Source organism: Crotalus tigris, unplaced genomic scaffold, assembly GCF_016545835.1.
Source record: "Crotalus tigris isolate CLP2741 ecotype Arizona unplaced genomic scaffold, ASM1654583v1 scf7180000018831.1652172, whole genome shotgun sequence".
NCBI classification, from domain to species: domain Eukaryota; kingdom Metazoa; phylum Chordata; class Lepidosauria; order Squamata; family Viperidae; genus Crotalus; species Crotalus tigris.
Window position 1 is genome coordinate 1147321 of NW_024097221.1, and position 24826 is coordinate 1172146.

General features: G+C 36.9%; 1 protein-coding gene across 1 annotated transcript in view; it reads right to left on the bottom strand.

The window, feature by feature from the left end:
• ABTB2 (ankyrin repeat and BTB domain containing 2) overlaps positions 1-24826 on the bottom strand; it is a 154911-nt gene that overhangs the window by 49852 nt on the left and 80233 nt on the right. Inside the window, exons 2-3 of the mRNA XM_039356846.1 lie at positions 10895-11041; positions 1547-1760 (exon numbers count right to left, since the gene is read on the bottom strand). Of these exons, the coding sequence (XP_039212780.1) occupies positions 1547-1760; positions 10895-11041 (361 nt within the window). The remainder of the gene's footprint in view (positions 1-1546; positions 1761-10894; positions 11042-24826) is intronic.

Below are 24826 nucleotides of genomic sequence, written 5' to 3' on the forward strand. Positions count from 1 at the left end.
GGTTAGATTTTTCTTCAACGACAGCCATGTCATTCTGAATCTGTTACCTTCCAGCTTGCATTTACCTATGTGTGTATTTGAGCTTAAAACTTATATTGTATCAAAAAGGACTCTATATTTGGATGAGAAATAAATCTGCATCAGTGGTGGGATTCAGCCAGTTCGCATCACTTCGGCAGAACCGGTAGCTAATATTTTGTTGCCCAGGCCCAAAATGGACTTCCAGAAGCGGCATCCACACAGAGAACTGGTTGTTCACATATTTGAATCCCACCACTGATCTGCATGTGCAAATTTATGATGTGCACCAGGGAGCCAAGAACACCAGAAAAACAAAAAAAAGGAACGTTATTGATCCATTCCTTGGAAGTAGAACAGGGGCCACATTCAATGCACTCTCATTTGCACTTACGGTACTTACTAAAGCAGCATTACTAGACTTAATGTTTTGAAACAGTGCTTTATAAGACACCCACAATTATATTACACTCTATCTATTGAATCAGTGTCTATGTGTATTTTAGCACTGCTTTAAAGTTTCTCAATATTAAGTTTATTAAAAACAACCAATATTTTTGCAGAATATATATTGATTTTGGAATATTCTAGAGCAGGGGTGTCAAACTCAATTTCACTGAGGGCCGCATCAGCATTGCGGTTGCCTTGGGGGCTGGGTGGGTGTGGCCAGAGTGGGTGTGTCCTACTGGGTGGGCGTGGCCAGTTCTACATCATTCGCGTCAAGGGTGCCTAGGGGGGCCTGGGCAGGAGTGGGACAGATCTGAGGGTCTCTCGCAGAAGGGGGTGGGACCGGGGCAAGTGCCAAGGCATGGTCACCAGGGCAAGTGCCAAAATGGCCACCACAAAATTGTACATTGGCTCTCAGCTGGCCTGGGCCAGGGCCAAGGCAGTGGGGGCCGTTCCTTCACTGTTTCCAGGATGGCTTCGCGGGCGACATGAAACCACTTCACGGGCTGCAAACACAGTTTGAAAAAACAAATTAAGCTTTTTCCTCTCTCTCTCCCGTCCATATAGAAAAGGAATTTTTCAAGGAAGCTTAAAATCTAATATTTGTATCTGAAATCTGCTTATATCAACAACTCTCAACAGTATGCAAAAAGGGAAAATTAGAAATTAGAAGCGGCCAATGAGCAGTTATCAAAATTGTAACAAATACCGAATCTGCGAACATATCCTCATTTTTTTTATGATCCACAAAGTTTTCTTATAAAAATATAAGCTATTTATGCACTTTAAAAATTTGCTAGGAACTATGGGAATTAAAGTTCCTAGGAACAGAGAAACAAAATTTTTTTAAAAATCCCTGGAACACTGGAAAATAAAACTTCTGTTGTCTCCGGCCTTTAATACTCTAGTTCCAGTTCCAACATGTTAGCCAAGTTAAGAAAACGTCCTGGCTGAGCTACAGAAATGACTGGTGAAGGCTGATTCTGTGGAATTCACAGAGCAAACTAGACTTAAAATGCTCTTCAAAATGAAGCTCTGTTAACTTGAAAAGTTATTTTGAAGCACAAACAGGAAGACCTACCGTTCATTACTCAAGGCCATCCTTGGTGGATCCAGGTTGGGGTTTTCCATGGATTCCATCTGAGGGCAGCGTAGAAAGTAGTAAAGGGTATGGAGAGCATCGGGGGACCAGGTGATGGGTGGTTGCTGTTGTCTGGTTTGCCGAACAGGGCTCATGCCAGGACGAAGGGTAGTCAAACACTGCATGTGGTGCATTGCTCGTGATACCAAATCACCTGGAAAGGGAGTAGAGAGGGAAACAAAACCAGTTGTATTTTCAAACAGCATGATGATGTTTAACTTCTTCAAGGCCTTTCACCCTTGTTCACTATAAGGTGAGAGTTTTATATATTCTGGTTCTGTTCATTCTGAGACCCTTTTGAATGCAAACCATGTTTTAAAACCTATACCTATGCTATTTACATTAATTTCAACTTCTTATGAGAATCTGGAAAGCCTGCTTTTTAATGCCAACGATTGATGATTTTTTTGATAGTATACATACAGTATTACATACATATTCAAAGTTTTCTTGAATTCTGGTTTCTGTAAATGCTTATGTTTGTGCAAATGGCTAGTTCTTTCTAGAACAAGCTAGAAAGAGAAGTCAGCAGTAAATGGTGTTTTCTTTTTCTGGTTTATTTAGACATTATGACTTTGAACCACTGTCCACTGTTTATTAAAGCGATTGAAAAGATACTTTATCCTCTGAATATATAATATGCTCACTACACCATTGTTGATATTGGTCAATTTGTATTTCTTTGAAAACTGGTATGGACAATGAGGTTTACAGAGCTAGGTATGATAACTCAACGAGCTTCTAGATTCAGAGTTAAAAGAGAAGAGGATTGCTAAATTTAAGGACTTCAAAGTCCTATAAATGTGAATGTTCATTTCTTACCATTGCAAAAAGGAAATTTGGGCCTTAAATCTAAATAGCATGATGTTTAGTATTCACTGAAACATACTCCTTACTAGGGAGTAAAATGCACTGAACTTACTGGAACTTACTTAAGCCTGCAAATTTACCTGCTTAGGAGAGAAAAAGATTATATATTTTTTTTAAACAAGAAAATTGTTTGACAAAGTATTATATCTTAAAATGTGAATTACAATTTTCTGAATCTTCTATTAATATACTGTATATTTAATATACTGTACAAAAAGATGTATATACTGTATAAAAAGAAATGGATTATTTTCTGCGTAAGTTTGTAAAATCTTCTATAAAAGACGTACATTTGGATTCAAATTTTCAGACAAGAGATTATATAAGATTTCATTAAAGGCAATCAGTGAACCTGCCAAATTATAAAACAGGGAAAAGAAACTGTTTCCAATCATGGACTGATGCCATAAGAACATTCTTGCATTTCAGAATGTGCTCTACAAATATGTTGAGCCTTTTTCTTTTAAATAAAACCTCAAATTAGTGAAGGTCATGAAATAAATGGTGAAACCTGTAAGGTATGGATTGATTTCTAATAGTCCCATTCATATGATTATGATGATGATAAAGAAAGAGGAGAAATGCTAAGACAAACATTTTCCAGGGGAAAAATAATTTACGAAGTATCCTTTAAATAGTATACAGTACACTCCAAAGCATAGTTTACATTAATCAAAATATAAACAGACTTTCATAGCTTATTTTATATATAAATATCTGTTAGAAGTTTTATTTATTTATTTTGTTATTACTAACTGGCTCTTAGGCTGGAAAGTTGCCCTTTTGGCATTTGAGTATGATTCATCCATTTTCCAAGTTCATGGGCTCTAGGATGGATGTGGCATGTTAGCCAAATACTGGGGCCCACAAGTTCTCTGGAATTTTCAGCAGGAGTGGAAAACAATTTGGTCCTTCAAACATTAAGTGGGATGTAATATACGGCTGGCAAAGCAAATGCAGCATAAACAGTTGCTACTTTCAGATGTCCATTTCAACCAGTTTGTTACTTATCAAAACAAGTGCAGTACTGTAGTGGTGCCAAAATAGGAGGCAGGCACTCACACATGTATACAGTTTCAGCATACAGTTGATACAAATCATTAAACTTTTAAGTATCTCCAATTCCGTGAAATTAATGAATTCTTATCCATTGCGAGACTGCATATTTGCTGTGATTTTCATTTGTAGCTTCAAAATCCTTGATAGCCTTGTACTCCTTTATGTCTTCTCTCCCTGGGACAATCCCTCTGCATGGCATTGTTCTCTCTAATACAGTGTTTCTAAACCTTGACAATTTTAAGGCATGTGGACTTCAACTCCCAGAATTCCACAGCCAGCATTGCTGGCTGTGGAATTCTGGGAGTTGAAGTCCACATGCCTTAAAATTGTCAAGGTTGAGAAACACTGCTCTAATATCTTGATAAGGCAGTTCTTTCATACATCTCACAAAGCATAAGTTTCCCATAATTTCTCTGAAACACGTTCCTTTTAAATGTATTGTTTTTGAAGACTTCCGGTGGTCAGCGTCGATGATGGCGGCTACATTGTAGCCGTCCTCCTGGGACGGCGTCAGAACCGCGGAGCACAGCGTATACCAGCTGTCCCGCGGCTCGAAATCCCCCTCCCGGGCGAAGGGAGAGGGTAGAGAAGTACACGAATAGAGGTAGAGCCTCTTAACCCCCCCAGGACTTTTCTTTTTGGGGGGTGAAAAGAGAGCTCCCTCGGAGTTCGTGTTATCTCCGCCTCTCAGCTGTTTTTGCTTCTTCGGAAGCAGAGCGAAACGCCGCTACCATCTCCGCACCTAAAACGATCGGGTGAGTGACTTTTAAAGCGGACAGAGCCGGATAAAGGATTTTACTTACTGAGTTTTATTTGCTTTTTAGTTTATGTTGATTTCTTTTTCTTTTGTTCTTTGTCGGTTTGGAGAGTGAAAGTAAAATGGCGATTTGAAAGTGCCCTTTTTTTTTTTCCGGAAAGAAGCAAGTTAAACGGAATGTAATGGATTATATAGCTCTTTCTCTTTTAAACTTTCTAAACTTTTTTTTGAAAGTGGTTTTGTGGTTTTAAAGTTTCTTTTGGACTCTCCTTTGCTCCTTTTTAATTTTTGAGGATTCTAGTATTTTTTTTTTTTTCAAGAAGGAAGAAAGAGGGAACAAGATCTTTTTTAAAAAATGGCTTCAAAGAGGCAAGCAGTTCCTACAGTTCCTAAGGTGGCTTCTTCTCCTGCAATCTTACCAGTACAACAACCTAAAGCTACACCACCATCTTCTCCTCCTTTGCCAGTATTATCTGTACAAGATATGAAAGATATAATGGGAAATGCTGTATCCCAAATCAGAGAGGAAATGAAGGAGCTTCTAGATCAGAATAAATCTGAAACTAAAGGGGAAATGAAGGAGCTTTTTGATCAGAATAAAATTCAAATTAGAGGAGAAATGAAGAACCTCTTAGAGCAGAATAATACTATTTTGAGGCAAGATATAGTTACGGCTCTATCAGGATTGGCCTCTGTGGTTGAGAAGCTTGATTCTAGAGTGGAAGAGGTCGCAGACAAAATTGATATCCTGGAAGATAAATTTGAAGGTATGGAAAAAAAGATGGAAATTTCACAAGATGATATTGTTATGTCTCAGTATAGGGAAATGGAATATGCCCTAAGAATCAGGGGTTTGAAAGAGGATATGAATCAAGATTTGATAGAGATTGTGGTTAATGACCTTGCCATCGTTTTGAATAGGGAGAAAGATGGATTACGTAGAGAAGTGGAAAAAATTTACAGAGTTAACTCCTGGGTCGCAAAACAGAAGAACTTACCAAGAGATGTTGTGATTTATTTTGCAAAGAGATCTCTGCGCAATGAAATCATACAAGCTTTTTATAATAAGAGGTTCCAGATTGCTGCTCAAGATGTTATCATTTTAAAGGAGATCCCATCTAAAATTTTAAGAAATAGAAAAGACTTTTCTTTTTTAGCCAATGAACTTAAAACAAGAATGATGCCATTCAGATGGGAGATTCCGATGGGTATTGTTTTGAGCCATGCGGGGACGCGTTACAGACTTAACACAGTTGCTAAAGCAAAGGAGTTTTATACTTCGGTCCTGGGAGCAGGCTCATCGTCATCTATGATGCAGAAAGTTCTGGATGCTAAAGAGGCGGAACAGCAGTCTGAAGGATTAGGTGTGATGGTTGCTGGAAAGTTACAGACGGAATGGTTGCGACAAACAGAGATCAAAGAGCAAAGAATGACCCGTGCAGCACATAGACGCAAGGAAAAGGAACAACAAAAGAAAGAAGTTAAAGAATCTCTCCAAGAAAGTGTTTTGTTGCCGGTGGGAGGAGCAAGACCCAAGAGTTCTGCAACACATTCTTCAATGGCAGACCTTCAGGCAGTCTTCTCCAGGCTTCTGGTTAAGGGAGATGGTAAAGCTCCTGACTTGGAATGCTAACGGCCTTAACTCCCCGAATAAGAGAAAGAAAATCTTTCACTACTTAAAGCAACATAATAATGATATTATTTGTTTGCAGGAAACACATATTTTACTTAAAGATCAAAAATATTTAGTCAATTCTCGTTTGGGATCTCATTTTGTATCTTCAGCTCCTGGGAAAAAAGGGGGTGTAGTTATTTATGTTAAGCAAAACTTATCAGCCTGTTTGGTAGAATCTGATCCTCAAGGGAGATATGTTATGATTGAAGTTGGTTTATATGGTAAGAAAATACTTATAGTGGGACTGTATGCACCAAACCAACAACAGGAACAATTTTATAGATTGTTGCATCAGAAATTAACTTTGTTGGATTATAGATCTGTGATATTAATGGGAGACTGGAATGGTGTCTTAGATATACAAAGAGATAAAAAAGGATCTTCCACTTTTTTTAAACAGGCTAAACTACCCAAAGCTTTTTTTGACTTGAAAGAGGACTGGGAGCTGCGAGACTACTGGCGTGAACGCAACCAGGAGGAGAGAGACTTTACTTTCTTTTCAGATAGACATCAATCCTTTTCAAGAATTGACTTTTTTTTTATTACAACTGATTTATATTTTAGGGTAAAGAATATAAAAATTTTTCCTAGGACGTTGACAGATCACAGTCCAGTCTGGATGGAGTTGGTTGATGAAAAAGAGGAGAGGAGATCGTGGAGGGTGAATGAGAATTTATTTAGACAAGAAAAGAATATTCAAAAATTAAAAGAACATCTAAAGGACTATTTTGTTTTAAATATGCATAAAGGAACTTCAATGTCAATGGTATGGGATGCAGGTAAAGCCTTCATGCGTGGGATTTTGATACAAATGAATAGTGCTCAGAGACAAAAGCAGATTCAGAAACGTAAGGATTTGGAAGATGAGATTAAATTAAAAGAAAAATCTCTGATTCTAAATCCCACAGACGAAAAGGTTAAAGAATCTATAAAATTGCTCAAAACACAATTTAATATGTTGATGGCTGATCAAACCGCAACTAACTTATTGTATATGAAACAAAATACATTTTGTAATGCCAACAAACCAGGGAGATGGTTGGCTTATCAATTGAGAAAGAAGCAGAGACAGAGAATTATAGATAAAATAAATTATAAAGGTAAATTGGTGTACCAGAAGGAGTTGATCAAGAAATCTTTTTTAGATTATTATCAAAAACTATATAAGAGTACTAATGTACAAATTTTAGATATAAATAATTATCTGAGTGAAGCTAACTTTCCCAAATTAACAGAAGATCAGAAACAAGAAATTAATGGTCTAATTACCACTGAGGAAATTGTGACAGTGATTAAGGAATTAAAATTAGGTAAAGCACCGGGTACGGATGGTTTGACATCTATTTATTACAAAACTTTGTTAGAAGAGATGATTCAACCTTTATGTGAGCTTTTTAATAATATATTACAGGGTTTAGAGATTCCTCCGTCATGGGGCAGAGCTTTCATATCTTTAATTCCAAAAGAAGATCAAGATCTTACTTTACCAAAGAATTATAGACCTATATCTCTTTTAAATGTAGATTATAAGATTTTTGCAAAAATCTTAGCCAATAGGCTTATGAGGGTTTTCCACCAGCTTATACATAAGGACCAAATGGGTTTTATAACTGGCAGGTATATGAAGAATAACGTTAGACAAATTATTAACTTACTAGAATACTTAGATAAGAATAACCAAGTTTCCGCAGGACTGATATTTTTAGACGCTGAAAAAGCCTTTGACCAATTGAATTGGCAGTTTATGTTAAGATTAATTGAGGATATGAATTTTGGAGAAAAAATTTTACAAGCTCTTGGTGCTATATATCAAAAACAAATGGCACAACTTATAGTTAACGGGGGCTTGTCAGAGGTTTTCACAATAGAAAAAGGGACAAGACAGGGATGTCCATTGTCACCACTACTGTTTGTTTTAACTTTGGAAATTCTGCTGATTAAAGTTCGAGAATCCCAGGAAATAAAAGGAATAGAAGTTAATAAAAAAGAATATAAACTAAGAGCTTTTGCAGATGACTTGGTGGTTACCTTGTCTCAACCTACCTATTCTGTAGTAGAGTTGTTACAATTGATTTACCAATATGGACGGGTTTCGGGATTTAAAATTAATAATAATAAGACTAAAATATTACCCAAAAATATGACTAATTTGGATAAGCAGACTTTGGTTAACTTGACAGATTTAGAAGTTGTTGATAAGATAAAATATTTGGGGGTTAATTTATCTGTTTCTAACGCAAAGTTGTATAAAAATAATTATGAAAGGTTGTGGGTTAGGGTACAAAGAGACTTGAAAAATTGGGAGAAGTTGCAATTATCCCTTATGGGAAGAATTGCGGTGATTAAAATGAATGTCCTGCCAAAGTTTCTCTTTTTATTTCAAATGATACCTATCCTAAAGAATGAGGTTAACTTAAATGAGTGGCAGAAAGGTATCAATAAATTTATTTGGGCAGGGAAAAAACCAAGAGTAAAGCTTAAAATTATGCAAGATATTCGTGAGAGAGGTGGACTCAAGGTACCGAATTTGAAATTGTATTATGATGCTGTGGCTTTAACATTACTTAGTGACTGGGTTAATTTAACAAATGTAGAAATACTCCACTTGGAGGGTTGGGATTTACTTTTTGGATGGCATGCCTATTTAATTTTTAATAAAAAAGTTGACCGGGTTTTTAAATCTCATATTATAAGGATTTCTTTACTTCGGGTTTGGAGGAAATATTATAAAAGTGATTTTAAAATACCATTATGGGCTATACCTTGGCATGCGATAGAGGGGATAAGGAGAGGAGTTAAGATGGATAGTGTTTCTTATGCACAATTACTCAGATGGGATGGTAAAAATTGGCACTTAAAATCTTTGGAAGATTTAGCACATGAAAATATTATATATTCATGGTTTCAGTATAGAGAAATAGTGGATAGCTGGAAGATAGATCGTAATATGGGTTTGCTTAGAGAAGATGAAAATCTTTTTAAACAAATAAAAGACCAAAGACGAACTCATTTTAAGAGAATCTATGGGGTGCTAGTAGAACTGGATTCAGAACCAGAACTAATTAAAGAATGTATGATTAAATGGGCACAAAATTTTGGTGAACCAGTTCTACTAGACACTTGGGAAACCATCTGGGTGAGGAATGTTAAATTTACACAAGCCCAGAACTTAAGGGAGAATTTTTACAAAATGTTTTATAGATGGCACCTTGATCCACAAAAAATGTCTCGTATGTATCCTGACTTACAGCCTAAATGTTGGAGATGTGGTTGTTTGGATGCTACTTATTATCATATTTGGTGGTCGTGTAAAAATATAAAAGCTTTTTAGATTAAGATATGGTGGAACATTCAAAGAATTTTTAGAAGGAGGGTAAAATTTACCCCACAATTGTTTTTGTTGGGTATTGTTACTGATTGTGATGTTAAGGAGGTTATACTGATGTTAAATTTAATCACAGCCGCAAGGTTGTTAGTAGGGCAATACTGGAAGAAGGAATCTTTGCCTACCTTGCAAGAATGGTTTTTTAAAGTTTCTTATTTGGCGGAAATGGCAAAGATTTCGGTTTTTTTAAAGGATCAATCGCAAGAGAAGTTTTTTGCGGTATGGGAAAAATGGATAGATTTTATACAACATAAGTTGGATATAAAAATATTACTTAGTTTTTCAATAACCTATATATAAATTTTAATATTTTATAGATTGTATTTTTTTTCTTCTCTTTCCTTATATTTTTTATTTTTATCTCATCTTATTTTATTTCTTTTTTATATATATATATATCTTTTCTTCTTTCTTTTCTCTTTTATTCTCTTTCTTTTTAAGTAATTTTTTTCTCTTTTTTTGATACCTATGTTTTGTTTTGTTTTTTACATATATATTATTGTTAATTATCTTATAAGCTTAGGTAATGTATTTAGATATATTAATGGTTTATATTTTTTAATTTTTTTTTAAGATTTTTAGAAATTTTAATCAAGCCTATATTCAGCTCTGGGAAGGTGGGGGGGGATGGACTGGGAGGGTTGGGGTGGTTGGGTAGGGTTGTTTTTTGTTTTTTATTTTTTTTCTCCTTATTTGTAAAAACTTTTAAAATTTTTCAATAAAAAAATGTATTGTTTTATCACAGAAAATAAAATACGAACAAGTAAAACAAACAAAAGCACACCTTCAACCCTAACAACGACAAAAAAGAAAAAAAATAGTGTACAAAAAAAGAGGAAAAAGTGGTCAATTAAATGTGAAACACATTCCTGATCAAAACTACCTACAACAACAAAACTGAAAAGTATGTCATTGAAAGACATACTTCTCCTCATCTGCCTTGTCCCCCATTTTCTTCCTCTTACTGAGTTGCTTACTTCACCAGTTGACAGCACCTTGGCTAACTTCAGAAATTAGGCAGGATTGGCCTTGTTTAAAACTTGGGGGCACCTTGGAATTTTAGGACTGTTAGCCACCCTGTGATGTTGAAACAGTATCACAGAGGAAGTGAACAGTAAATCTCTGCAGAACTGTTTAAAACAACAACATAGCTGCAGAGTCTAGGAAGTGAGCTTCACCTGAAGGCATCCTTACCTTTCCTTTCCTTCTCTTGCTTCCCACATATAGAATTTTAGATTCTAAATCCCTTGGAATAAGAAGATGTTCATGTATAAAGTACCATGATTTTTGATAATCCTGAATAAATGATGACAGCTTTAATAATCTGATGGGGCAGAAGCTAATCTCTGTGTAACACTGTATTAAACTCTGAAATATCCAATCAGAGGATCTTATTTTCCTGAAAAACATCCTGAAACATATTTTGCAGTGTCAGTACAGGCAAAACAAAAATAAACGGCACAATATTTTCCCCTAATATTCATAGTGAAAGGTTCCATATGCTATGTAAAATAATAACGTATCAGCGTTTATGTTGCTTACTCAATTCAGAGATGCTTCCAACGCAAGTTGCCAGGAGAGATTGTTCTAAAGTTCGAAGTTCTAGCTGGGCATAAGCATCAGCTCTTCCATTACTGCATATCGATCCATCGTTGTAAGGGCTGAAGTAGGCAGGCAGAGAAAGCACACCTTAAAAAGCCAGAGAAAACAGGCCTATTAGGAAACACTAGAACAAAATAAATATATCTGTATTGAAAATGTAATGCAATTCTATATGACTTCCATAGTACATGCAGACATGCAGAGCAGTGTCTCTGAAGCTTAGCAACCCCCTTAGTCCATTCTCATCTAACACACTCTTTCCAGCAAGCCACAACGCACATTAATGGGAAGTAAATCCAATGGACCAAGTAATATATAACTATCAAAATCAAACATGACACAGTCAAATAAGTAGATCAGATCCTCTGTATCTTGTTACAATTCCCCATCACTTAAGAACGATGGGAAGGACAAATATATAACTAGAGATCTTCCGGAATCTTAACATTTGTAACTCTGAGTCTCATGATAACAATAAAACCATGGTTTTATGTTTATTAGAACTGTGCAGAGCATCTGAAGAGACACTCAGTGAAGCATATTAGCATAAATGAAATATCCCTTTTCTAAGCAGAGAGGCAGTTGTAGTCTATTGAGATGCCTGGCACATCTGCAAGAGCTTTCCAGGATTACCTTTGCATTTCTGTTCATGTACCCACAAGACCTCTGCAACTGTCAGTGGATTCTGCCTCAACAGTTCAGTAAAGAGCGCTTTGTTTGGAAAACAGGCTGCACAAAGCTCTTCTTTCAGTGCTTTGCACAGTTATTGAAATGTTTAATCTTTTACTTCTATTACAATTAAAAAATGGATTCTGAGTTTGCTAGGGCTGATACCACAAAACATTTCCTTTACGGAGACTTAATGGACTAACTTTGTTTCATGCTTCTGAGTCTCTTCAAATAACTGAACTAGGATACTCTTTGCATTTGATTTTTGCTATTATGTAGTATTTAATTTTTTGATCTATATAGCCACCCATCTCACTTTCATGTAACTCTAGATATCTTACATTAAAGCAAATAAAAACACAAAATATATAATATAAAACAAAAATAAAAGGACATAGCAACTGGACATGATCTAACCTAATATCCATACAACCAAGAGCAGACTCTAATCCATATCTACAGTCCAAACTCAAGTACAAACCATGTTTTGAAGGCCTAATCAAAGGCCAACAGGGATGGGGCCAATCTAACTTCGGGGGCAATGATGTTCCAAAGAGTGGGTGCCACACAGAAAAGGTTCTCATTCTGTGCCCCACCAGACAATACTCTCTATTTGATGGTATCCGATTGGATAGAATGGATAGAAACAATGGGGGGGGGGGAAATCTCATAATTACATATGTGTTATAATCCAATATGCATAACTGTATATGTATGTAATTATTTATCATACATTTATAAGGCTGCCCAATGCATCAACAACTCTGGGTAGTGTATATAATTAAAAACAAGCGTAGCAAACATTAGAGAAAAAAAATAAGTCATTTAGGTCGGGCAAACATCCATTAAAAGCCCATAATATCCCTCACAAAGGGAGCCCAAAACCCACCATAGCCCAAAACCTGGTGGGGAAAAAAAGCCAGGGCTTCAGAACCTGTTTAAAATACGGCTGAGTCAAAGTCATGAAAATCTCAGATTTACAAAACAGATATAAGGGGTGTTAACCTACCGTCTTTGTTAGGCTGTTGAACCAATTTATCGCTGGCTCAGCTGAATTCAGTAAAAATTGTTTTAAAGTATGTTTTACAACTGAAGCGATAGAGCTCCAGAGTACACTGAAGATAAGACAGAAGTGAAAAATGAATCCTGAACTTCTAATTGCGTTATCATTCCTAGGTAACTCTATATGCTCTGAATATCTGTGCTCTATAATTTGCCCAAAGCTTAGATGACACAGCTTCTATTTGGACCATTTACCCCTCACACAGAAAGTTGATGTATTAGAGGCAGTATTAGGTGGAACATATATTTGTAAGGTGTCTATTTCTTTTTCGTTCTATCAACATGCAGAAGAACTGCAATGGCTCCCTATCAGGTTATTGAGTTATCAAATCACATCCTGCAAAATATCAAATGATCAAAGTTATAATTGTACAAAGTTACATGGATAACAATTCAGATTTCTGGCTCTTATCTGCAATCAGATAAGAGCATTGGTGATGATCTATTGCTAGTTGCCAAAATGGGGGAGATTCAGTTGAAACCAGGTAAATAAAAATGAGCTGATTTATTTATTGACTAAGACTGAAGTTCAAAACACCAAGTAGGGCAGCAAAAAAAAAAAAAGAAAAGTCTAGATTGTGGCTACAATTGTGTGTTGGTGCCCTCAATAATAGAAATTATATTAACATCAGTTAATGGATCTCTTACATTAATTTTTTTACCACTGGATTTGTTTGGATATCTGAAGTTTCTATTCTTTCTCAAGAAAAAGCCATTCAAAATTCTACCCTTAACAAACAAATAAAAAAAGTACTAGTGCCAACCAGAAATGTATTCATAAATTATGCTTAATTGTGCTATAAAGGAATTTGTTAGCTAAAATATAGCACAGAATCAAATGTTCCTGAGGGCTGTAAATTGTGTTAGGTTGTGGTTATTTTTATAACACATTTCATATACAGACTAATGCCAGCAGTGCTCTGTTATCTCTCATATCTCCTCTAAGGCCCACCAATTCTTGCTATACATGCATCATTTAAATTGACAATTAACAAAGCAACATCTGTATACAGCATATTGTACATCTCTGTAATACCACCATCAAGACTACATTGAGCAAAAATAGTTTCTGGCAGTTCCCGAAGCCTTTGAAATAGCAGTTGAGAATTAAGCATGTTTATTCTATCTTAATATAAGAAACCTGTTCATGAAACTCTTTTACTAGCACACTTAAAAGACATGCACACAGAGTGAAATTCCAATAAGTCATTTAAAACAAAATGAAATAATTTAGCTAGCTGGAACATTTTTTTTTAAAGTATTGCCTACAACATGATACTTTTTAAAACAGCCAACAGTTTCAATTTTCCCAGCCAAAATCAGTTCAGCAGGAAGAAAAAAATGGGCTCCCCTTTTTCACAACGTTCTCCCTTTTAACAGTACTATACTCAGTTACTTGAAATAAATAACTTGAAATATAGTTGAGAGAAAATATTTGGTATTTTTGGAATCAGCAATTTCATTTTAAGGGGCAAGCAATGCATATTTGCATTTAATTTTCAGTTTTGCAAAGTGTTTTGGCATGTGTGAACTGATAATTAGAGATTCAGAACAGATGCTAAGAGTGCATTTAAGTTTTCCTTTCCATACTGTTGTCCTGATGAAAATCTCTTTCTTGAAGCTAATACATGATAAAAACTCTCCTGCTTATTCCTGAAAGTTATCACTATCTCCCAGAATTGGAAGGGACCCTGGAAGTCTTCTAATTCAACCTCCTTCTCAGTCAGGAGACACTATACCAGTGTCAAACAGAGGTGGCAAACCTCTCTGTGGGCACACGCATTGCTACTGCCAGCAGCTTGTGCAGGTCCATTAGGCCGCTGCCGCCACCGCCTGGAGGGGCAGTCCCACCCAGCACAAAGGAGGCAAAGCGGCCAGCTAGCAAGCTCGAGTAGAGGTGGTAGAGCATGCCCACGGCCAGCAAGCCAAAGGCCACCCTGAGGAGGGAAAGCCGGATCCCCATCGGCACCATGGCACCCCAGTCCCAGCTAGGATTGTGTGCCTCCCCCCATCTATGCTGGGCTTCCTACCTACCACCCCACCCACCAGAGACCCCCTAGATCTCCCCCAACCCTGCCCGGCCCCCACAGGCATCTCCCCCATGAGCAACATCGAGGTGGCCATGCCCACCCCAGCCACGCCCAAACACTCTGCCATGACAACCACAGCTATGCCCACCCAGTGGGCCATGCCCACCCAGTGGGCCAAGCCTCCATGCCCCCCTCAGGGCACCACAATGCTAATACACCCCTGGCACTTTGCAATAAATAAGTGGGTTTTGGGTTGTGGTTTGGGCATTCAGTCTCTAAAAGTTTTGCCATCACTGCACTATACCATTCGGACAAACTTTTTTTTAAAAAGCTCCAGTGATGGAGCACTCACTAATTTTGGAGGCAAGCCATTCCACTGATTAATTATTCTCATTGTCAAGAAAGTTCTCCTTAGTTCTAGGTTGCTTCTCCCCTTGATTAGTTTCCATCTGTTACTTCTTGTCCTTGATTTAGGGTTAGGTTTATGTTTTGGAGAATAGGTAAGCCCCCCTCCTCTCTGTAACAGCTCCTCAAATATTGAAAGACTGCTATCATGTCTTACACCCCAGGACTTCTCTTTGTTAGACTAGACATACCCAGTTCCTGCAACCATTCATCATATATTTTAGCCCTCAACCCCCAGGGGTTGGCAGGTGTTGTCAAGATGAGCTATCTCTGCCCAGCTTACTGGGGATAAATGCAGAAAGCCTGGGGACAATATGTGGTCTGCAGACCCTGGACTGAATACTACTGTTCGTGCACAAGAATTACAAGAATTTTTCTGGATCCCAATAAGCCTTATAAACAGACTTAGAAAATTAAAACCAGGGGAAAATCAGAGAGAAGTACTTAATCAAGAAGTGTAATTGGCTGCTCAGAGAGAAGTACTTAATCAAGAAGTGTAATTGGCTGCTCAGAAAAAGAAAAATATACAATATTGGGGATTGAAAAAATCCAAGGATTAGAGGGAATGTTGCAAAGATGGCCTTTGGAGAAATGGCTAAGTCTTGGGAGTCATTTTATGAACAGGTTTAGTAATTCTCTCTAGTAATTCACACACAACAGTCATTTAATGAGAAAATTCGCACTATTCTCAAATGTATTTGCTTTAGTATTCCAAATGTATTCACCAGCCCTGAATAAGCCCTGTAGTTGATGAGATGGAGGTCAGACCATTAAGCAGAGACATTAGCCATGCAGTATCTGAGCATGTTTGTCAGCCTTTTTCCTAAGAAACAGCTCTGTAGGTCGGAAACAACACTTTGAATTGTACTGACAGTTTAACTAGCATCCAGTGAAATATAATCAATATAACTACAGAGGGCTCTGAGGTTTGTCTTGGTAACAATTGTTCAACATTTTTACACCATCTGTAACTCTGTTTTGCAAAAGTCATCTACCCTACAGATTAATGTCAGCAAGAAAATACAGGTTTTAATAAGTTCCTTATTAATTAAGTCTGCATAATCCAAACCTTCTCTCTATGTCAATGTTTCTCAACCTTGGCAGCTTTAAGATGTGTAGAATTCAACTCCCAAAATTCCCCAGCACACATCTTAAATCTGCCAAGAATGAGAGCCATTGCTCTATGTCAGGCATGTTCAAACTGCTGGCCCGCGGGCCGGATGCATCATGCTGAAACTGTGCCCACCCCATTGCCGGAAATGGGGGAAAAGTCACAATATATCGCACGACGTCATGTGACGTCGTGAGTTTGACATGCCTGCTCTATGTAATGGCTTATGGAGGTTTGTCTCATGCATCATATGACAGCATGAGCTCCCATTCTTGCTCCAACTCCTACCAATCTAGCAGTTTGATAGCATGCAAATGCAAGTAGATGAATAGGTACCACTTTGGTGGAAAGGTAACAATATTCTATGCTGTTAGTCATGCCAGCTACATGATCATAAAAACAATTGTCTTTGGACAATGCTCCCTCAGCTAGGAACCAGAGATGAGCACTGCCCCCTAGAGTCGGTCACGACCAGACAGGGGAAAGTTAGCACATATGTTGTTCCTTGGAATTCCAATGTAGTCTTTAGGATTATTACTTGAAGGACAGTTGATACTCCTCAGTGTGGTGGATTCACCTCCCAATTGTTTCTCTCAATGACCTATTTCTAAACCTGTTGATTATATTCAATTTGAAAATACTGCTATGTGTTCAATATTCTGGGTGAGAAGTGAGGGTGATCATTATATGCTGGTATTTACAAGTGAGCTTTGGGTAGCGATATTTAACAGTGTGCAGGATTTTTTTGTAGCAAGTACAACATTCTAATCCAATTGAAAATTTAACTCCATTGTGGAATTTGGCCAAACCATCAAGAATGAAACCCTTATACAAAGCGTGCCAAAATATTTTAAGAGACCCACAAATGTCAGAGCTTCCATTCATGTGCCTTTCACATCACACCAAAAGCGCATTGTCCTACTAGCCGAAATACTGAAATACTAATTCAGTATTGTGTCCTGAGGCAGAAACCCCATCTGCTCATCAAACCCACTTCCTGGGGCTCACTCCTTCTTCCATGGGAATTCTCTCAAGCAAATACTTAACTTTGGTAGATTTATGAATTCTGATTAAATCTCAATCATAGTTAATCAAACCTTATAAAAATCTAAAAGTCCAAGCATTTCCTTAAACATTAACAATGATGCTAATAGTATCAGGAGCAATAGCAATTAGCAAATAAACATACTACCTGGTATAATAACAAGTATAGTAACAATAACAAATTTGGTAGAATTTTCATGCAGCAATCAGAACTATATATTTTTTAAAATTAGGAACATATTGCTTTCCCAACTGGAAACCTTGTTCTTCTTGCTGTTATTGGTACAACTTTCCAGAAATCATACCAGCATAGCAAAGGATGCTGGAACTGTAATTCAACCAAATGTAAGAGACCCTCCACATTTGCTATGTACAGAACTCAAGTTTATTTATGTAACGCAGCTTTAGTATGGAAATTTGGAAAAAGTGATTTGATCTTTGGTAAATGATATCTTGATTTTGATTCCTTTGTGTAAGTTCTTTAAATTTCTGAAAATCAAATGATAATTACAATGATTACGACTTTTCAGCCAATTACATTTTGAATAACGTCAAAGAAATGAATACGAGGATACAAAAGAGTGACAAAGAGAAGTTCCAGAATGCAATCAGATGTTTTCTATCTGTAAGTTTCAGAGCAGCTGTGCTGAGAAAATACAGACTTTCCTGGGGAAAAATATAGACCTAAGTGTTATAAATGGCTGTCTTGCCAGGTATGGGTCTGACTTGATTGTGTAAGCCATCTAAGATTGAAAAGAATGCTCTTTATGTTCTTTACTGTATTTATTTTATATTGCCTTTTAGGCAATATAAACTCTATCTATGTCTGCTCATAAAAAAAAATTCATTGGCTTACATCCTAAATTGAAGACACATCTGCTCCTTAGGGGAAAAAAGCCTTTCAATAAACCCCATCTTCTCTGCGAATAAAGGTTTCTTTATTAAATGGAGCAGAATATTAACATTTACATGAGTGATAGTTTTCAATAGCATGTATTGAGTTTTAAAACAGTGCTAATTTATTTTGGTTCCTCCTTTCTGCATAAAGTCAAGCAAGCAACAAAGTTACTTATCAGGGAATTTCCAAATATTTTGAAGGTGTTATTGCTGTGTCTTTCACAAAATTTTTTCAGACATTTCCATTGTAACATTCTGATGTCTGCTCCTTGCTTTACCTGTCTTTATTTCTTTATTTAACTATCCAAAAGCAAATGACCAAGTAGGAAATAATTACCTGCTGTCTGCTGAATGACAGCTATAAGGGTTGCTCTTCTGAAGTGTATTTGGTTGTCCCATCCCTTCATATGTGTATGTAATGGCCCCTTCACCTTTGCAGATCATGAATGTAAAACTATACTTGCAACTTCCTATTAACATATAGGATCATTTGTAAGACTGTTGCTTAGCTACTAAGTTAAAAGTTAAGATGTTGTAATGTTCCTCCCAAAGTTATGTAACTCCCTCATTACTATGAATGCCGTCATAATCTGTTGTAAGAATGTGACAGAGAGCAACACAAGGATATTAAGCAATTGTTAAAACTTTTAACAAATGAGTCAACGATACAGGGAAACTATTCAGCACAGAGTATCTGCTTCCTTTTTATAAAAATTATTTTTCTCCAAAAAGGTTGGGTACCAGACCTGATGTGTTCAGCTTTTTATACTCAGAAAAAACATTTTAAAAATCAGTTTTGGTTTTATTTGTGGCTCAATCGAGTCAACCTACAATGAGGTCTTCCTTCATTTTATCTCCATAATAGCAAACATCCCACGAGATAGGTTGGATTCAGAGGGAATATCTGGTTCAGGATGCATCAGGGACTTCTGTGGTCAAGTGGAGATTTGAACTTGGGTTTTCCAGTTAAAGTCATGTAATTAAGCACAGAAACATTCATACATACATATATTCCTAAGTGCAATTCAGCACTGAAATAGTTATAGGCACGCAGCATAGGTATGCAGCATAGGCACACAGTCATACCCCTGCCTGATCTCCTCCTGAATCCTGTTCTCCTGCTGTCATTCTCCTCTAGCAATAGTAACAAATATAGAACAGAACAGAACAGAATAAGAGTTGGAAGGGACTTTGGAGGTCTTCTAGTCCAATCACCTGCTCAAGCAGGAGACCCTATACCAGTGGTTCTCAACCTTTTTAATGCCGCGACCCCCAACCGGTCATAAGTCGAGGACTACTCAACCGGTCGTAAGTTGAGGACTACTCAACTGGTACAGCACCGTTTGCAGAATGGGACTTTTTGGCAGGCTCAGCAGGGCAGACACAGCCTGGACAATTCCTATTGGCTTTTGAAAGCCAATAGAATTAGACTCTATTCAAGAGAGTCTATTCTATTGGCTTTCAAAAGCCAATAGAATAAAAGGGAGTAGCACAGCTAAGGAAAAGGGGGAAAAATGGCGGACTGCGTTGTTTGGCGACCCCCGAGAAATGGTGTTCGACCCCAAATGGGGTCCCGACCCACAGGTTGAGAACCACTGCCCTATACCATTCCCGACAAATGGCTGTCCAGTCTCTTCTTAAACGCCTCCAGTGATGGAGCACCTACAACTCCTGGAAGCAAGCCATTCCACTGGTTAATTGTTCTCATTGTTAGGAAATTTCTCCTTAGTTCTTACTCAGATAGTGCATAGCAAGAAAGGGAGAGCGAGATGACTAGATATTAAGTTGAGGGAGACAGGTAAGAGGGCAGGAAAGCTAGAATTCTGGACTTTATAATAATAATAATAAAGTTGGAAGGGACCTTGGAGATCATCAAGTCCAACCCGCTGCTCAGGCAGGTAACCCTATACCATTTCGGACAAATGGCTGTCCAAATGACTGAGGAATGGTAGCTCCTGAGTTCTGGGATAAGAAGTGAGAAGGAAAGCCAGAGTTGGCAATCAAGGTGGGGAGAAGGCAGTTAGGAAATAAAAAGAACAGGATTAGTGAGAAGCATGATGGCTGGATACAGGTAAAAGAGAAGGATGACCTGATGCAATAGAAAGAAAAAGCAGAGAACGGGGATAGATGAAAAGAGCAAGGGAGACAGGAAAAGGATGGGTGTTGCACAGATTCAGAAAGAGGACGAAAGCAAGGAAAGAAGCGATAGACCTAACCATTTTAGTTACGGATTCTTGGCCTGAGGGAGAATTTATGATCTAAAAACATGGCCTTACGTGGGCAATACCAGACATACAGTATGCCTAATGGGGAACAATTTATCCTTCCTCTTCTCCTGTTTGGCAAATAAAGGAAAAGGACAAGCCCAATCAGAGAGCGAATGGGAAGGAGCCTTTGCAATTTTACACTAACAAGCAAAAAATAGTTTCTTTGGATTACTCATTAAAAGCACTGTGAATGCAGCTCTTTACCAATCACAGCTAAAGAAAATTATCCAAACCAGTATTAATTTGTCAAACCATCATTAGTATAAAAACACTGAATAGGGCTAAAGCCTTAGAAATCCTACCACTTGGTGTCATATTCTACAAATATCAAATAGATAGGTTTATAACATAATTTTATTGATTTAAAAGTTTTATATGGTAACTTCAGAGCTAAAAGTCTCCTTGAAAATCTGTCATCCATCCATCCATCCATCCATCCATCCATCCATCCATCCATCAACTTAAATACCTTAAAGAATTAATAAAAGGTAGGGTTAACAGCTGATTTAAAAAGTTCATTATTAGTTTTTAAGGGAGGTAAGCTTATAGTAGAGATGTATTACAAGAAGCACAGGTTGATATTATTCCAATATCAACTTGTAATAGACATGATTGGTATGCAGGGATGGTGAAAGACAAAATGTTTTGTGCCGGCTCTGAAAAAGCAGGAATTGATGGTTGTTAGGGAGACAGTGGTGGTCCTCTTGCATGCTATCTGCCAGATGTCACCAGGTACTATCTGGTAGGGATCAGCAGCTTTGGTTTCGGTTGTGGCCGGTCACAGTTGCCAGGAGTCTATCTACGAACAGATTTTTATAGAAGTTGGATACAGTCTCAAATTATTTTATTCGACAAAGCCACGACTATGAAGACTCCTTATCTTTTCTTTTTGACTTCAGGATGGATAGTTTTCTGCAATGTTTTATGTGTACTAGAGACCAATATATTTGTTCTGGTATAATTTTTTTGTCCTGGTATAATAATTTGATTAACCAGATTAACAAATAAAAATGTTTGTATTGGAAATAAAATTCATGTATTTCTCCTGACAGTCTTATTTCCACTGTTTATTATCATCTGAGTAATAATGTGGGTCCATGTGAGTTTGTACACTGGAAAGGAAGTCATCTACTGCTTCATTTCCATGTTCTCAGACAAACACTTTGAACTGTTTAGTAGGCCGGGTTATTTGCAATGAAGCAAAATACTTTCTTCATAATGCCTGAATAATTCTGAATAAGCATTCCAACTTCATGATAATAAGAAATTCCAACTGGTCAGTCGAAACTGAATTGGTATAATGTAATGGTTAAGAGTGTGAATTCTGAGCCAGGAACTCCCTCGGCTTAAATCTTACTGTCAGCTTCATTATGATGCTTTAGACATGCCTTTACATGTTAAACCTCTGTCCCCCGTCTATAGCAGAGAAATAATATGTGGCTGTTTTAAAGATTTACTAACATGATTTTGTTCAATAAAGATTGTATATGAAGGACATATGTAAATATAATAGGAAAAAAAATTAAAAAGTATGTAAGAAAAAGACAATAATGATCTTTTCACTATCTTACTTACTTTTAAAGAGAAGGTAATTGTTTCAGACTGCATACATTCCTACATTTGGGGCACAGCACTGTTAAAATTATTAGCAACCAGTCAATGAAAACAGAATCCAGCTATTTCAGTATGTTTGGGTTCTCTGCACAGTCCTGTTTGTCGACCCACTGATTTCAATGAACAAAAACAATGAAAACAAATGAAGAAACAATTACATCAGCATAGGATTCAATGAAAAGAATGGAAGGGAGTTCAAGTGTTCTTCAGAGATTGAAGGTCTTGGGGTTTTAAAAACAACAACAACGTTGGTTTCAGCAAGAAGGACATACATTCTTAAGAGAGAAATCCAGGATACAAACCAGCAAGATCAGTGGTTGATGCAGTATTAGAGGAAGGTTCATTGAAGGCTTGCTATCCCATACTAGCCAGGATACTGGTTTAGCTGGGCCAGTGGAAGGCTCCTTTTATTTATTCTGTTTATTACATATACATGTCTTATAAAATATTGCTTCCCATGGTTTACTTCTCTGCACCAGGTCTTTCCCATTTCACAGTGAAGTCTTTCCCCATTCTATTATTGTTCTACTAGGTATAGAAGATGACTTTAGCTGTGATGTCATCTTCCTTCAAGCGATCATATTCACATGAATTCATATTACACATACTACACTACATCACACCACACTATGCTATACATACTGAAATTATTTCTGAAAAGCAGGATTGTTTTTCAACTTTCAATAATGAGCCTGTAGTCACAGGATGGGCAATGGATTCAGAGCCCTCCAGTAAATTGATGTTACAATTTCTTCTGTTTATATACTGTCCCAAATAGAAGATTGTTTTGAACTATCCCACTTGCCTTTGGCTATTTACAGAAGCACAAAAAGCATGACTTATACTCCACAACGGAAGGGCCATACTTCTTTTAGATCTATTTCAGATTGTATAGCAGTTCAGACAACTAATATATAGCTCCTTTGAATGCACAATTCTGATCATAACAATGCCACTTTGAGTTCTGTTTTAAGAAGAATGTCAGCGGTCATGGCCATTATTGGTTTTTTTTAAGAATCATTTTTAAAGACACGAGAGAAAGCTATTTTCTTAGCAATATTCTGATTGAATTGACATAGTTCTTTAACGAGCGAAGAATCAACATGTTAATGACTTTGCATTATGCTTTAAAAGTGAAGAACTATTAGCTTATAACATTTTAAAGCTAATAACAGCAACAAGGGGGTCTGAGAATCTATGACCTAGAATGCACATAGGATTCTGCAATATATATTTAGCAAGACACACCCATGTTGTAGATATTTTTAATTAACTGAAGTGCAAATTGGACCATGCAAATCACAGCCAGAAGCCTTAACCTAATTACAGCTCTATCAGATTGCTAGTTCTATTTCTATTTTTTTTTAAACATAGGTTCTTTTAGAAAGGACCTCCATAGACTAGGATGCTGCCAGTGGAAACAATCAGAACCACATTTATTCTCTATGAATGAGCAATTCAGCAGTTATATACAAATAAAAATACCTGTCTAATTTAGTTTGTAGTGATCAAAGGTTTATTTCTCCAACTTCTCACTGAAGCTATCAGTAAAGTTTGAGGTTATAAAGTTCTATCATAAGGTTGCTGAATACTAACAGGGAAGTGAAAGTGTTACTTTGTTCTTGTGGTGGGAAAGAGAACCAGTAGGATGAATGTGCTTGTGGGAGTTTGGTTTGGCAGCCCCTAATAAAGGACTGATCAGAGGACATGGCCCCCTCAAACAAGGTCATGTGCTCAGTCATGTCACTCAAGTTTATTTTTGTGAGTCATCTGACAATTTCAAACCAATTTTCTGCCTCCAACTCCCTCAAATAATACATTGTTTTGGTGTCATGTGCCTAAAACAACAACTTCCTCTTTGTCTTCATGGAAGCTAAGTAGTAACTGAGATGCCAATATATTAGATTTTCTGTTTTCCTAGAATGATGAACAAAATATAAATGCATTTTTCTCACATTGTTTACTGTAATAAATTGTTTTCTTTGAGGCAAAACCTTATACAGTACAATTTATGCTGACTGTAATGAATATGCATGTGTCATAATAACATTTTCTGTATTGTTATGTTTACTTGTTGTATATTATTTAAAGACATTCTAATGATAAGAGCATAAAGTTCTAGCCATACAGGCTTGGCTCATGGGAGCAACAGTTCTGCCTGTACAAAAATCTCATGCTTAATAGTTATGAAGCATGTACTACTAATAAGGAAAACTATACATAGGGCCACTGGCAATCAGGATGAATAATGAATAAACTTGGCAGATATATTCAGCTACCCAAGTTAATTCAATATATATAATTTAATATGAAAAATAATGGAAGTAGATCTCTCCAGTTGAAGCAAATAATAAGAAAGATTATCCCTGAGTAAGTTTTCCAAAAAGATAGAGCTTGATTCCTTGGGTCTTTCCCATTTAGTTTTGTTGGCAAGAATTCAAAAGTAGTTTAATATTGCCTTCCATCAGGATGCTTTTCTCTTTTTTTAACCTTCTGATCTAATGTACAGCCCTGACATTTTGTGATAGTCTCCCATTCAAGTACAAAACAAACCAGTACCTGCTTAGCTTTTTTGAAATCAGCTAGAAGATGCTGCTATCTGAAAGGAGCAAGTGAATAATATCCTTAGGTGTGTGTGTGTGTTTGTGTGTGTGTGTGTGTGTGTGTATGTTCATGTGTATTAAAAAACATCTGAAGTGCTAAAGCTGATACAGTAATTACTTTTGAGGGTTTGAGGAAAACTATTTCTTTTTTATCTCTCTCAACTTCAATA